At 38.8% G+C, this 17,154-nt stretch overlaps 1 protein-coding gene across 1 annotated transcript in view; it reads left to right on the forward strand.

Annotated features, from left to right (window-relative positions):
- Positions 1 to 3,523: 3,523 nt before the first annotated feature.
- LOC124804859 (transaldolase) overlaps positions 3,524 to 17,154 on the forward strand; it is a 40,389-nt gene continuing 26,758 nt past the window's right edge. The window contains exons 1-2 of the mRNA XM_047265214.1: positions 3,524 to 3,707; positions 7,444 to 7,567. Of these exons, the coding sequence (XP_047121170.1) occupies positions 3,611 to 3,707; positions 7,444 to 7,567 (221 nt within the window). The 5' untranslated portion in view covers positions 3,524 to 3,610. The remainder of the gene's footprint in view (positions 3,708 to 7,443; positions 7,568 to 17,154) is intronic.

Consider the following 17,154-nt stretch of genomic DNA (forward strand, 5'->3'; position numbering starts at 1 on the left):
CGGTCCCACATAATGCCACCACAAAACAGCAGGGAACATCCACCTTGCTGCACTCGCTGGACAGTGTGTCTACGGCGTTCAGCCTGACATGGTTACCTCCAAACATGTCTCTGATGATTGTCTTGTTGAAGGCATATGCGACGCTCATCTGTGAAGAGAACGTGTTGCCAATCCTGAGCAGTCATTTCGGCATGTTGCGGTGCCCATCTGTACCGCGCTGCATGGTGTCGTGGTTGCAAAGATGGACCTCACCATGGACGTTGGGTGTGAAGTTGCACATCATGCAGCCTATTACGCACAGTTTGAGTCGTAACACGACGTCCTGTGGTTGCATGAAAAGCCTTATTCAACGTGATGGGTTCCTCCGAGTGATAATCCTTAGGTAGCGGCCATCCATTGCAGTAGTAGCTCTTGGGCGGCATGAGCGAGGCTTGTCACTGGCAGTTCCTGTCTCCCAGTATCTCCTCCATATCCGAACAACATCGCTTTGTTCATTCCGAGACGCCTGGACACTTCCCTTGTTGAGAGCCCTTCCTGGCACAAAGTAACAATGCGGACGCGATCGAACCGCGGTATTGACCGTCTAGGCATGGTTGAACTACAGACAACACGAGCTGTGTATCTCCTACTTGGTGGAATGACAGGGACTGATCGGTTGTCGGACCCTCTCCGTCTAATAGGCGTTGCTCATGCATGGTTGTTTACATCTTTGGGCGGGTTTAGTGACCCTCTGAACAGTGAACAGTCAAACGGACTGTGTCTTTTATTTTATTTATTTATTTATTTGGTATGCATATTCCATAGATCCGTACATGCGAGTGATTCGCCTGGTTGTGGAACGTGTCAATACAATTGTACAAATACAATTAATGCTACAGAATAGTAATATAATTCAATGATATAGATATTACAAGCTGTCATTAAACTAGTATAGCAATTCTCAATATAACATTATAACTATAACATTAACACTATAACATTAACATAATATTGTATCATCCATCTAATAACTAAGAGACTAAATACATCTATTATTAAGGGAGGGCATTACTTCTAGAAAAGAATTCATCTAACGAGTACAGTGGATGGTCGAGCAGGTATTTTTTTAACATATCTTTGAACAGCGTTTCATTTTCTATTGTACATTTAATATAATTAGGCAATGCATTAAAAGTCTTTATAGCTGCATACTTTACTCCCTTCTGTACAAGTGTTAAATTTTTTAGTTCAACATGTAGATCATCTTTACCTCTAGTATTGTAGTTATGGTATGAACAATTTGTTTCATACTGAGCATAGTCTTTATTAACTACATTCATCAGAGAGTATATGTACTGACATGTTGTGGTCAGAATACCTAACTGTATAAAAAGTTTTCTACATGAGGTTCGTGGAGGAACCCCACACATGATTCTGACTGCTCTCTTCTGAGCAATTAAGATTTTTTTGAGGCTGGTGAATTACCCCAGAATATTATTCCGTAACTCATTAATGAGTGAAAGTACCCAAAGTAAGACGATTTTAAAATGTTGATGTCCCCAAAATGAGTAATTATTCTTAGAGCAAAAGTTGCTGATGAAAGCCTTTTTAGAGTAAGGGACACATGCTGTTCCCAGTTGAGCCTACTGTCAATGTGAACCCCCAGGAATTTAGTGGATTGCACCTGTTCTAGTTCCTGGTTGTCATGAGCAATTACTATACTTTCTAGAGTTTTATTTTTTGTGTGGAACTGTATAAAATTAGTTTTTTTAATATTAACTGAAAGAGAATTTATTGAAAACCAAGCTGTAACTTCTCTGAGTATATCATTAACATCTGAGTATATCATTAACATCTGTGATACAATATCCGGTCAACTTCTGCGTTCAGGAGTTCTGGGAACTGGGCTGATGCAAAACTTGTTTTGATGTGTGTAATAATTCGAATGTGGCGAGCATCGGTTAACATCCGATGTTAACAGATGACGCCGCTGTCAAAACTTTCTTACCGAGAAACCTTGACGTGACGTTACGTGACCTGCTCATCCGTTGACGACCTGTGTGAATGCCGCCATTTGAAACAGGTTTGTGTTGATATGCTACGAAAATTCTATTCTATGAGTCCTTTCGTTAGCGATGCTGTTATTCTGCGTCAACGCGCCACCCACCCTTTTTTCAGGTCTTTTACTGGCTAGTACGCACTTGGCTGTTTTGACGTTTACTGACCGGAAGTTGGTCTCACGTGACGAGGCATCCTGTTCGAAGACGCCATTCATGTTGATGTTTATTGTGCTGATAACCAATGTTTACACAGGCACAGTAAAATTGGCTTCACTTCTATAAAGAGTGATATCACACTTAGTTCTAAGACACAGGCACTGCTTGCGATTATGGGAGTAACTTTCTGAGCAGTATGCGATCCGTTTACACTTAATTCTTCTTTCTGTTTGTCACAGAAAAGATTATTTCACTGGAATAAAAAAAACGATAGAACGATAGATCACAGTATTTTTGGGCCATGTAGCATTATCCATTACGTTATATCTAAGCTCAGAGTAAACACTTTCAAGCTTTTCAACTGTCAAGTTGTAATGTTTACGGAAGTTTTTTTTGTTTTGCTGGAAGCTAATGACTGTTCAGGTGTAGCCATGATCTTTTTTCACCATACAGCATTCCTTATGCAGGTTCTCAACAGGGCTGGAACTATACTATGGCTACTTAAAAGCCGCTTTTCGTCGTCCAAAATATTAAAAATACTTCATATTCCCCGGTTTGGTCCCCCTACATGTGAATGCGAAATAAACCGAGGTAGCAAACTTACGAGCAGTATAGCCTTGTGTTAAATTTTTAACCACATTTATTTTTCATATTTAACGCACATTTCGTTACAACAACTAAGATCCACAGAAAAAAAAAAACCGACACTAATCGACTGAATATTGCGGCGTATCTGTACGCACATATATCAATTACGTAAATTTCAATATGGGCCTACTGCGGAACTTTTATACTATTCTGTTTATTGAACATGAAGGACTAAAACATAAGATAGAAATTACTTCAAGCTTAACTAATTCCTTCTGTCTTCACGGTTGCAACTGCATGAAAACCGTCCTCGCAGCCAAGTCACGTGACTTCCGGCAGCCAAACGTCAAAACAGCCAAGTGCGTACTGTCGGGAGACACTCCCTAGAGATTACTGTGAGAAATTTTGACGTTGACGTCCGACATCGTTGACGGCCTGTAATACCGCCGTCTGAAATGCATTGTGAAATATTTTAAGTTTCCACTTTATTCTCTCAAGTGTGAATCGATCTTCAAATCGAGCTAGTTAATTAGCAGTGTCTGGAGAAACTGTGCAAATAGAATCTGGGTGCAATACACTCTGTTGGATGGATCTTTTGTACGATACATCATAGAAGCGTGAAAAGAGTTAGTAATAATTAACAAGTCTTTGTATTTACTGGATACCAAACGTCTTATATTGTTTCGAATATCGATAGCTCGCAGGGGCGTTATCGCTGTCATGATTTATGATACCCCCACTACCTTGCCGTTCCCCTACTTGTTGCTATCCACCGAGGTGGCGTTGGTGAGAAGTTCGTAATATTTAAGTGCCGGTATTTGGGGAAAATGTCAGAACCGCAAGCAAAGAAAGCGAAGATGGCAAGTTCACTGGCACAGCTGAAGAAATATACAACTGTGGTTGCTGACACTGGTGATTTTGAAGGTAATTCAGTTGCAATACTGCATGTCATGTTATTCAAATGCACTCTGAATGACTCTGTTCTTTTGCGTTGAGCGAACACTTAAGTGATACTGAAAACTTTTCTACATTTTAGACTATGAAGAAATTTACAACATTTTTTTTTCGTTTGTAGCAGAAGGAAAAGTACACTAATGCCCTGAGGGCGCCAGCAGGTTCCTGCGGTCATGCTGTCTTTCGAAATACCTGGGCGCGCCAGTGAAAGTACATTTTATAACTAGGTTGCGTGAAGTGATATATTGCGCGATACGGGAATTGGATCGAACGCCCCACCTCGGATATTTTGAGGGATACTTTCCGATGTTCAATGAATTACTTGTGTTCGGCTCTAGTCGCCAATCAATGTTACAAACAATCCTCATTCTAAATTTTTCGGAAGAAATTCGAGAAATCAGTTATAGAAATTACTCAAGAAGTTCCAACATATACCTACTATATCGTAAACATTCATAATTTGACAAACTCGTATGTTTGAGTGAATGAGCCAGCCATCCTTCTTTTCTGATGCTACAGCCCAAGATGGGCACTGGCCTCGTCAACCTTCTGTCTCCTCCAGCACTCTCTCGACTCAGTCACCCTTCTCCTTTCTTCTAGCTGTCTCAGTTCTGTTTCTACATCATCCAGCCAGCACAGTTTTGGTCTCTCCATTGAGTGGTTACCCTCTGGTGTTACAGTTAGCACCTTCTTCAGCACTCCATTCTCTGCACAAGTCCAAACCATTGCTGCCTTTGTGCCATTACATCTGTGGTGATTGATGGATTTGTGTAGAATTCATATAGTTCTGCATGGGTCCTAATTCTCCAAGTACCATTTTCGTATACTACCCATATATGTCTTGCACAGTACTTTCTGTTACCATGTTTCCAAGGCATTTCTGACCTGTTGTTACTGTCCACATTTTGGACCCATACTTAATAGTTGGTTTTATAATCTTCATAAACTGTCATCTTCAGCTGTCTTGAAATGCTGGAAGATAGCTACTTGTTAAGGGAGCTGTAATAGTACCTGTTACCTGCAGCTGTTCTTGTTTTTTATCTTTACCCATTGCTCCAACACACTTAAACGGGTTTAATCTTCAAGTGCCTTGAACTACTATCTGTGATACAAAAATTGAGGAACTAACAGTGATAAAGTTTATTAATTGTCAAAGCAAACTTCATAACATACTTTCTTGATCAGTTTTGTGTGGTAAAGAGAGAGAGAGAGAGAGAGAGAGAGAGAGAGAGAGAGAGAGAGAGTGTGTGTGTGTGTGTGTGTGTGTGTGTGTGTGTGTGTGTGTGTGTGTGTGTGTGTGTGTGTGAGAAATAAAATAAAATTTAACAATATTGACATGTATTTGCTATGAAAAATATATAGGCCTACATACAAACACACCAAACAATATTTCTAACGGAATAAATTGAGCCTTTTTACCTTGTGCATTATATCCCGCTCCCCCTCCCTTATGTAACTAATAACACTATAAACAACTATGATTTTTCTCTTTCTTTAGTGTTATTTAATGAGATTCCTTCAGCAACTTATGTTCTGATCATGTTTTGTTTTTTCCTTTCTTATGACCAGGCCAAGGACAGCCACTTTGCATTCCAAAACTATATGATTTTCCAGCTGATATTCTCTGCTGTTTCTCCTAAGCATGGCTGTCATCAGAAAATGCCATGTTCAGAGTTTTCCTGTTGTAAATAGTACTACCTGTTTTGAATTGGTAATTTTTGCATGACAGCTCCCAGAGCCAAGTTAAATAAAGCTGGTAATACAGAATCTCCTTGCTTAAGTCCTTGAAATATCAGAAAAATGTTGCCATTAGCTTCTGTTTTGCAGTTGACGTTGCTTAGGGTCATATTCATGAATCTCATTAGCTTTACAAATACTCATTGTATGTTTCACAAATATTCTTTCTATTTAGCGAATACAGTTACACAAATGTATTTTTGTAGAAATACTATTTATCCAATTTAGGTTAGCCAAGAGCGCTAATGCGCTGCTTCGTGGACTTGGGTAGGCGCACCGGCCCCGGATTGAATCCACATGGTGTGTGTGTGTGTGTGTGTGTGTGTGTGTGTGTGTGTGTGTGTGTGTGTGTGTGTGTGTGTGTGTGTGTGTGTGTGTGTGTGTGTGTGTGTCCCTTTACAGGAAAGTAACGTGCTAAACAGCCAGGTGCATCTGGAGGTGGAAAGTATTGTATGGTAATTTCTAGATGTCTCTGCATTTGTATATGTATTCTGTGGTAGATTAGTCATTGGATGTCTTTTACAACACTGATGTGCAATTTTGTGAAAATGTAACTGCACTTGGAGACACTCGGATAATCAAAGTTTTGCAACATTAATAATGCTTGTGGTGCATATGCATTTTATGAAGGAAAAAATAATCTGCAATTAAACCAATAACCAGGCAGTTTGTTGTTTGGACATAAGTATAAGTTAACTAAGAAAACAATATGTCCTAGTTACACAGGAAGGAGCTTCAGTAAGTATTCATCACAATTTTCCTTTAATGGCTATATTTTCTGCCGTTACCTGCTGCAGTGCTTTTATAGTTGACAGGATTGTGGTTTATTTATCACAGGTTTGGATAAAATCTAAGATAGTTATTGTGCATGTATATATTTTCATGATATGAATATAATAGAGGGAAACATTCCACGTGGGAAAAATATATCTAAAAAGAAAGATGATGAAACTTACCAAACAAAAGCGCTGGCAGGTCGATAGACACACAAACAAACACAAACATACACACAAAATTCTAGCTTTCGCAACCTATGGTTGCCTCGTCAGGAAAGAGGGAAGGAGAAGGAAAGACAAAAGGATATGGGTTTTAAGGGAGAGGGTAAGGAGTCATTCCAATCCCGGGAGCGGAAAGACTTACCTTAGGGGGAAAAAAGGACAGGTATACACTCGCGCGCGCGCACACACACACATATCCATCCACACATACACAGACACAAGCAGACATTTGTAAAGGCCTTTACAAATGTCTGCTTGTGTCTGTGTATGTGTGGATGGATATGTGTGTGTGTGTGTGTGTGTGTGTGTGTGTGTGTGTGTGTGTGTGTGTGTGTGTGTGTGTGTGTGTGTGCGCGCGCGAGTGTATACCTGTCCTTTTTTCCCCCTAAGGTAAGTCTTTCCGCTCCCGGGATTGGAATGACTCCTTACCCTCTCCCTTAAAACCCATATCCTTTTGTCTTTCCTTCTCCTTCCCTCTTTCCTGACGAGGCAACCATAGGTTGCGAAAGCTAGAATTTTGTGTGTATGTTTGTGTTTGTTTGTGTGTCTATCGACCTGCCAGCGCTTTTGTTTGGTAAGTTTCATCATCTTTCTTTTTAGATATGTATATATTTTCAGGTTGACAAGAGAAGGATGACTTAGCTTTTTTGTTTGCATTGGTGCAAGTCTACTCGACATGGTGGAAACCACTATTGTCATGCTATTATTTGTTATTGATGTTCATTTTCTTGCTACTATAAGTTAAGAAAATGAAATTCCTTTTGGTGTTAGTGTTTGTGGTCCAGATTTCAAACCCCTGGATCCTTTCCTGGTACTTGTGTTATTTAGTGTCCCTTTCTCTGCTTCCTCACATAAATTCCTTGTTTTAAGTATTTTGATTTATTATTTCTATTTTGTAGTTTTTCCAAACACTTATTATGATGAATATTTAATGCTAATTGATGGTATTATTCAGTAAATCTCATTTACAGCCATGAAGCAGTATAAACCAACAGATGCTACAACAAATCCCTCTTTGATGCTTTCGGCGGCCAACATGCCACAGTATAAGCACCTAATAGAAAAGGCAGTGGAATATGGAAAGAAGGCTGGCGGGTAAGCTATTTGACCTTGCAAGCAATGTTGCATAATGATAGCATGACCTAGAGATAAGAATGTGAAAGACTGACTGTTTGACCTCAGATGTAGTAATCAGACTTCAAATCTCCAGAGTGTGAGCATTCAGGGTGATAGCATTACTAATATGAGAAAGGAGAGAAATAATCTACACGTGATTCAAACGTGCTCGTGCTGTTGAGGATTATGATCATAATGTCGTAATATCCTTGCAGATCTACATGTATGAAACAATTAAGACCTGCTTTTCCTTTTTTTTTTTTTTTTTTTTTTTTTTTTTTTTTTTTTTTTTTTTTTTTTTTTTTTTTTTTTTTTTTTTGTTAGAATATTTAGATTTGTCTTCTAAATTCTTCATTGTGCTAAATATATATAAGTAGTTCCACAGAACTTTAAATAATCCACATTTCCAGGCCTCAGAGACCATATTAATTTTGCGAACTACATGGTTATCATTTTCAACCATCACTTGTAATTTGCTGGCTGCTGAAAATTCAGGTGTTAAGTGTACAGTATTTTACGTCTATATGCTAGTAATTCTGTTACTTACACTGGCTGTTTAAGTTATTAATGTTATCGGCCAATTACTTGAAATTTTTACCACATTTAATTTAAGAATGGTAGCTCTGGAATTAAATTAAACATTTAAACAAACCATTCACACCATGCCTAGAGGGAGGGGGGGGGGGGGGACTAAACAAATAATTGGTTTCATAAATATGCACAAATAAAATTTGCAAAATAACTTTTTTGTGTATGTTTGTACTCAGTCACAAACTTAAATGTTATATTTTAGAAAGTAAATATGTTCAATGTCTAGTGTAGAGACTGTACAGTCATCTACTTTAATGCAAAGTAGATTGAAATATTCACTGGTTCACAGTGTCATGCAAAATTCGTAGTAGTCTGGACCCTGAAAGTATTCCCCGAGTGATGTCTTTGGGGAAAAAGCTTCTCTCATAATCTAGTAAATATGGTCAGCAAAAGAAATACAGTAAAGTGGGGAGCTTTGAGCAATGTAGTGAAAGCAGCAGAGGAAAAAACTTGACAAAATGACAAGTCCTGGTAAGAATAACAGCACATTCGATACTGACTTTATAAATAGACAAAATAACTGCCTAGTACTTATCTTAAAGATTCAAAACATTTAGTATTACTGACATACACGAAAGTGGTAATACTAGCTTAAATTTTGAAACCCACACCTTCTTCGTCGGGGCAGAGAGAGGCAAAGGTTGATGAAGACTGAAGAGGAAGGTCGGGTCACTCGTGCCCTACAATGAACAGAACCCAACTGAAATAATGAATTTAATTAATGAAAAGAGAAATACGTACATTCAGCAAATCAAATAAGTGGAAGGAACAAAATTGCAAAACAGGGCAGGCAGGGGTAGAACTGCGGATATGTATAAACATGATTGACTATGAATAGAAGATGTAGGACATTTGGAAGCTTTTGGAGGGGGGGGAAAAAAAGCAGCTGTATGAACAGAGATTCCCCACTCTGCCCCTTTTTTTTATGCTTCCCTGTGATGCTGCTAGTTACCCTTTGGTATTTGCTGGTCCTGGGATGTTGAGATTTCACTGAACTACCACAGTCTGTTAAGTAGGTGTGCTGCATACTACCTTCCCCAGTAACTTTATAGTGATTTTCAATAAGGAAATGGTAAGTGATGTGTTTAAGTGAATAAAGATGGTTCAGAAGTAAATCTGTTACTTCAGTTGGCTGGGTTTATCCCCTTTCATGTTGAAATTATGGGCAAAACAAAAGGCATACAAGTGCTGTGGAGTGTCTACACCCTGCTGCCTCTTAGGGGCATGACCAGTGCAATAGGGCACCTAGCATTGCCAGGAAGTGCGGGCAATAATTTTGTCTCTAACAAAAGTTGTTTCCCATGATGTGTTGCAGGTTTAGAGGCAATATTGTGGAAGAAGAATAGAAAATGATAGATCCTAACAAGAACCAACAAAAACAAGTGTTCCATCAGGTATACGGGATATGAGACAAATGAAGATCCTTGATGTAAAGAAGTATGAAATGATTCCACTTTCAAAGAAATCAGGTGCTGACAAGTTTGAATACTACTAAAACACCAGTTTAATAAGTCATTGTTGCAAAATACTGACAAAATATTTAGAGGAATTGGAGAAAAAACTGGTTGAACCTGGCCTAGCAGAAGATCGATTTGGCTTTTGGAAAATTGTTGGAAAAGCCAAAGCAGTACTGCCCATATGATTTTTCCTTAGGAAATATATTGAGAAAAGATGAACTTATCTTAACAGCATTTTTAGATACAGAAAACGACATTTCTGACTAGGATATACTCTTTAGAATCTAGAAATTGCCATGATACAACACAGGGATAAAAGGTTATCTGCAATTTGTACGAAAACAAGACAAAAGTTAGAAGAGTGGAAGGTGATAAGTGAGGCTCTAATTGTGAAGATGAGACAGTTGTAGCCTACACTATTCAGTCGAAAGTATCTGTGCATCTATGGCTGGCATCAGTATGGGGTGTGTCCACCCTTCACATTTATGATGGCTTTAACTCTGCCGGGGTCACTTTCAGTAAAGTGCCTGAATGTCTCTGGAGAAATGGCAGCCCATTCTTCTCAGGGCCAAAATCAGGGAAGATAGTGATGTTTGATATTGGGATGTCGAGTGAAGCTGATGTTCTAACTTATGCTGATGGTGTTCCATTGGCTACAGGTCAGGACTCGAGGCTGGACAATCCATTTCAGGAATGTTATTGTCCACAAATCATTGCCTCACAGATGTTGCATTATGACACAGTTCATTGTCATGCTCACACAACCATTGTCCTCAAACTGTTCATCTACTGTAAGCAGTACACAGTGCTGTAAAATATGTTAATATCCTTCCACATTTAGCATTTCCTGGAGCATAAGAAGCGGCCACACCATAACCATGAAAAATGCCCCCATACTGATGATAGGCAACCTTCTCCAGCTATTCACCGAAGCCAAACACTTCCATTAGATTGCCATAAGGAATAGTGTGATTCATAAGGACCTGCTCAACCATTGGCCGCACCCTTTTATTTTAACTCCCTGCACAGTCATTGTGTTAGCAGAACTTATGGTGGAAATTTGGAAGTAACAAATGATTCCTTTTGCATATTTCATGTGATTTTGTACAACCACCCTCCACAATGCTTGTTGGTCTGCGTCTGTTGGTACACGAGGTCTGTCATGTTTTCATTAATTGTTTTCATTCCTTTTTAGTTTCCACTTCAGTCACATTACCAACAGTCAACTTAGGCAGCTTTAGAAGGTTGAACTGATTCTAATAGATATGTTACTCAGGTGAGGTCCAGTTAGTCCTTGTTTGAACTCGTTGAGCTCTCCTGACTGATCCATTTTACTGTTACAGTTTCTCTGCATAAAACACACTACTCTCGGCCATCTTTTATGCTGGTGGGGTCCACTTCTTGTGACATTTGATAATTTCCACATTTCATAGGGTTGCCTAAATACGTTTGATGAAATATTCTGTTCCCAGTTTTATTCAATCTGTACACTGAGCAAGCAGTAAAAAAAAAAAAAAAAAAAAAGCCAAGAAGGATGCTGTAATTCTGTTAGATGTCAAATGGCTTAAAAGATTAGTTGAATTGAATAGCATACAGGGAGGAAGTAAAACAGGAACTTGGATAACTAGAAACCTGTGGGGTGGGGAAGTAGTGATACAGGATGTTAATTACACTAAATATTTTTTGACAGTGTAGAAGAGAGCATTCCCTTAAAGCAAAGAGACACTCCATTTTGTGTCACAGGACACAGAACCTACAGTTGCATAAAATGTTATTGAGGAAGCAGATGTGATTGCATCTACAGGATTTTGCTTTTTGCAGGCTTGTGAAGCAACAATCCACATCTTCAGACACACATAAAAATAAATAGTATAAAATATTCCAAAAATAGTGTTGTGGTGGTGACATTGAATAAAATGTGCTTAGGCTTCCAGTTGCGTCAAGTGGTTAAAAAGCAAAGAGCTTTTGACCAAGCAGTCCTTGGCTACTGTCAAATGGAATAACTGGCAATGGGTTATGGTTACATCCTTATATACTCTGGCTGCCAGCTGTGTCATAACTGCTGTTCGCATAATTGGTCTATGTTGACTCTGTGGTGGATTCACCTTCAGATTTGCGGTTGCTGAATTTGATGCTGCCTGAGCTGTTGTTCACTGTCTCTGTTAAAGGTGTTGTCAGTGATTTTCGTCTGAATGGGCTATTAGATGCACTCCAAAAATCTAAACAGAATTTATTTGTCATGCTTAATTCTGTGTGCAGTAGTTCACCCATAAATTAATTATAAACAGTTGCTAAAATTTGCAACAGTACTCCATGATGTTTCACAAGGTCTGTGCCTTCACTACTTAGGGTAGAAATGTATGACATTTCTGTCGTACAGGAAATTACCTGCTCTTTCCACTGCCACAATCATGATTAATGTAGCTGTAATCTGTTTTTAATTGCTGGCAAAACTACCGGTATGCACATTTATAAACAACTAGTTGAGAAACGCAGTGGGGCCCGCATCGTCCCCTACGCTCCTTGGAGTGTGGGACATCATAATCATCTGCATATGTGGATACCGTCTGCGGAATGTTGCGGATGGAGTTAGTAGCAACAAAGTAAGAATTTAAATGTCGTGGGTGATGTGGCAGGTCTTCATATGTCTCACTGTTTATGACATATCTTATAAGAATCATAAAATGGTACAATTATGCACTTGCATTCAGTGGTATACAGGGTGAGTCACTAACTATTGCCACCACGAATAACTATGAAACTATGATAAAAGCTGAAAAGTTTATGGGACAAATGTTGCATGGGACAACGGGGGTTATAATATGACTTGGTGTTTTGTTGCTAGGTGTGGTTGCGTCAGAGATATGAAGGTGAACTTTTTTTTTTTTTTTAAATGGGATACTATAGTTTGGTACTTATTTTCCAATAGCGGCTATCAAGTCAAATCCAATTATGTGTAACAGTAAGGTCTTTAAGGTCAACGAAAGTCACAAAGGTGGCATGAACGTCCATTTACAGAAAGTGTTCGATGTGGTGACCATTGGTATGAAGGCAGTTTTGCAGTCTTCTTATGAGGAATTGAGTGGTATTCCTTACCACATTGGCACTTATCGAAGCACATGCTCTGACAATTCTCTCTGGCATACCTTCAGGTGTAGTTAAAACTTCTTTATAAACAATGTCTTCTACGAATCCCCACAAAAAAAAATCCAGAGGCACCAAGTCTAGCGAGTGAGCTGGCCCCGACACATACCCTTTGCATCCAATCCGATTTGGGAATTGCTAGAAATGAGTTGCAGAGACAATCAGCAAAAGCTTGTCAGACACCCATCGTGTTGACACTACATTCTGTTCCTTGTTGTTAAAGGTATTTCTTCCAATAACGGACCTAATGTTTCTTGCAGGAATGTGGTGTACTTCGTACCATTAAAATTTCCTTAAATGAAATAGGGGCCTATAATTCTGTCCTCCAGAATCCCACATAATGCATTCACTGACCAGTGTTTGGTGTGCAATTTGCTGCAGCCAACATAGATTATTGGTTGCCCAATAATGCACGTTCTGCAGATTAGTATTTCCATGGTTCGTGAATGTAGCCTCGTTAGTAACTAAAATCAAATGTCATCCCTCTGAATCCGAAGTAGAGCCCATCGGCAGAATTCTATGCGATGCATGCAATCTGTACCAGTTAATTCTTGGTGGAGACTGATATGGTAAGGATGATATTTATGGTAATGCAGAACACGAACAACACTACTCTGTGCCAGATTCCCTTGCGATTTGATGCAAACTAACACAAGGATCTTGAATCACATTGCCAAGACTACCAATTTCCATTCCATCATTAGTAACTTTCCTTCGCTGGATATGTTTACGGTGCGTTTAAGATCCAGTTGTTCTCAATTTATCCTACATATATTTAAATATATGATGTGTAAGGTGAGTATGTTGATGATATCTTTCAGCTTGTAAGTACCTCACTGAATTTTGTTGGCAAACGAGAAGCATATCGACTTGTTCTTCAAAGGAATACATCATTCGCATTCGCTTGATTCAACGATACTAGTCTTACCGTTCCTATTAGTGTTATATTGCGAAACTTTCGAATGGTGTTAAGATGTCAATGGCACGTTAGATGGATACGCTGTATTTGGCGAATAATTACTATTTGCACAATATACAACAGAGAATTGCCAGAGCATGTGCTTTGATAAGTGCTGATATGATAAAGAATACCACTGAATCCATGATAAGAAGATTGCAGCTCTGCACTGATCCCAGTGGTCATAACTTTGAACACCTTCTGTAAATGCACATTCATGCCACCTTTTTGACCTTCGTTGACCTTCAAAAACAAATAATCCTGAGTTAATAACGAGCATCAAAACCGATTCAGGGATTAGTGAACACATGGCTGTCGTAGCAAGATTGAATATTGTAATCCCCAAATCCTCGAAAAATAAGCGAAAAATATACCTATTCAAAAAAAGCAGATAAAAATTCACTTGACGCCTTCCCAAGAGACAATCTCCACTCATTCCAAATTAATAATACAAGTGTAGACCAGATGTGGCTTAAATTCAAAGAAATAGTATCTGCAGCAATTGAGAGATTTATACCAAATAAATTAACAAACAACGGAGCTGATCCTCCTCATTATACAAAACAGGTTAGAACACTGTTGCAGAAACAACGAAACAAACGTGCCAAATTTAAACAGACACAAAATCCCCAAGACTGGCACTCTTTCACAGAAACTCGAAATTTAGCGCGGACTTCAATATGAGATGCTTATAACAGTTTCCACAACGAAACTTTATCTCGAAACCTGGCACAAAATCCAAAGAGATTCTGGTCATATGTGAAGTATGTTAGCGACAAGAAACAATCAATGCCTTCTCTGCATGATAGCAATGGAGATACCATCGAAGACAGTGCTGCTAAAGCAGAGTTACTAAACACAACCTTCCAAAATGCCTTCACAAAAGAAGACGAAGTAAATATTTCAGAATTCGAATCGAGAACAGCTGCCATCACGAGTAATGTAGAAGAAAATATCCTCGGAGTAGTGGAGCAACTCAAATCACTTCATAACAGCAAGTCTTCTGGTCCAGACTGTATACCAATTAGATTCCTTTCGGTGTATGCTGATGCATTAGCTCCATACTTAACAATCGTATACAACCATTCGCTCAACGAAAGATCCGTACCCAAAGACTGGAAAGTTGCACAGGTGACACCAAGATTCAAGAAAGGTAGTAGGAGTAATCCACTAAATTACAGGCTCATATTGTTAATGTCGATATGCAGCAGGATTTTGGAACATATATTGTGTTCGAACATTATGCATTACCTCGAAGAAATCGGTCTATTGACACACAGTCAACATGGGTTTAGAAAACATCGTTCCTGTGAAACACAACTAGCTCTTAATTCACATGAAGTGCTGACTGCTATTGACAAGGGATTTCAGATCGATTCCGTATTTCTTGATTTCCAGAAGGCTTTTGACACTGTACCACACAAGCGGCTCGTAGTGAAATTGCATGCTTATGAAATATCGTCTCAGTTATGTGACTGGATCTGTGATTTCCTGTCAAAGAGGTCACAGTTCGTTGTAATTGACGGAAAGTCATAGGGTAAAACAGAAGCGATTTCTGGCGTTCCCCAATGTAGTGTTATAGGCCCTTTGCTGTTCCTTATCTATATAAACAATTTGGGAGACAATCTGAGCAGCCGTCTTCAGTTGTTTGCAGATGACGCTGTCGTTTATCAACTAATAAAATCATCAGAAGATCAAAACAAACTGCAAAATGATTTAGAAGAAATATCGGAATGGTGCAAAAAAGTGGCAGTTGACCTTAAATAACGAAAAGTGTGAGGAATCTTCTCACAAAATTCCAATCCCCAACTTTCTCCTCCGAATGCGAAAATATTTTGACACCGACTTGCATAGGGAGGAACAATCACCAAGATGAAATGAGGGAAATCAGAGCTTGTTTGGAAAGATACAGGTGTTCATTCTTTCTGAGCACTATACCAGATTGAAATAATAGAGAATTGTGAAGGTGGTTCGATGAACCCTCTGCCAGGCACTTAAATGTGATTTGCAGAGTATCCACGTAGATGGAGGTGTAGAAAGACCTTACTGTTACACATCATTGAATTTGTCCTCGTAGCTGCTATCAGAAAATAAGTACCAAACTATAGCATCCCATTTAAGAAAAAAGAAAGAAAAAAAGAAAACAATGTTGACCTTCATATCTCTGACGTGACCCCACCGAGCAACAAAAAGTCAATGTTGTATTATGGCCCCCGTTGTCCCATGCAACATTTGTCCCACAAACTTTTCAGCGCCTATCATACTTTCGGACCTATTCTAGGTGACAATAGTTGGTGACTCACTTTATATATGCATACTATCTGTAAAATGTGTCCCAAACACAGTTAATTGTAAAGAAGTAATAAATTATAACATCATGCCTCATGCTGTACTTTTACTGCATGAACATCAGAGAAGTAGTAAGTGATCAACATATTTCCTTTCATCATTTTGTAGGGGTCGCTAGTGAGAATTTTGTAAAGGATTGAAATTGTATGTGAAGTTTGTTGCAAATCATAGTGCTCTCATTCTCATGTATTGAATGAATAAAGTATGGGAATTCATGCGTCCTGGGCTACACTTCTTTTCCATCCCCACTACTCTGATAGGTAAGTAGCTCTTACTCCTGCAACAATTGTCACCTTACAGGTATATGTGTACAACGGTTTTGTGTGATAAAAATTGTAAACTATTATTAATTACTTACTGGATCTTAATTAAACTTGTACGCAGAGTGTACCTGCATATCAACAGAATCATCTTTGCTTCCTCTTTAACATGACATACCACATTATAGAGTATGTAGATACATAATAGTTTGCACTGAATACATACAAACTTGAACAATATAAATCTACTCTTTGTGTTCGCTACCGGGCAGAACTGATACCCCATTTCAGGGTATTCAGATTCCGAAAAAAAAAGCAAGTGCGGGACTGTCAATGCCTAAAGGCCCCCCACCCCCCACCCCATCTGATGTGTGCTCACCCAGTCCCCACACCACAGCATGTGCAAACCAAACACCACATCCAACCAGAATCAAGTGCAAATATTCAGATATGATATGATATGACATGACATGACATGTCACAGTCTGAGCACAATGATCTGTACACACTGCACAATAAATGGGTGGGACTGGATATAATTCAAACTACCAAAAATCTGGATAACAGGCAAGTACTCTACAAAATGCAAAGATTGTTAATTATCACCACAATATACAAATATTTTATTTTGGCGCTCACAAGAAACACTATTTTTCCCACTTAAACTCCAGTATTGCAGACTATTCAAGTTTATTTACTGAAATATTGTGTAAGTGTATATTGATTCAAATTCATGTGGCATTTAAGATGGCTAAGTCGCATAGATGTTTCACCCACATCAGTCTGGTTGGACTTGTTTGCAGTTTA

This window comes from Schistocerca piceifrons, chromosome 7 (assembly GCF_021461385.2).
Source record: "Schistocerca piceifrons isolate TAMUIC-IGC-003096 chromosome 7, iqSchPice1.1, whole genome shotgun sequence".
In the NCBI taxonomy this organism is placed as follows: Eukaryota; Metazoa; Arthropoda; class Insecta; order Orthoptera; family Acrididae; genus Schistocerca; species Schistocerca piceifrons.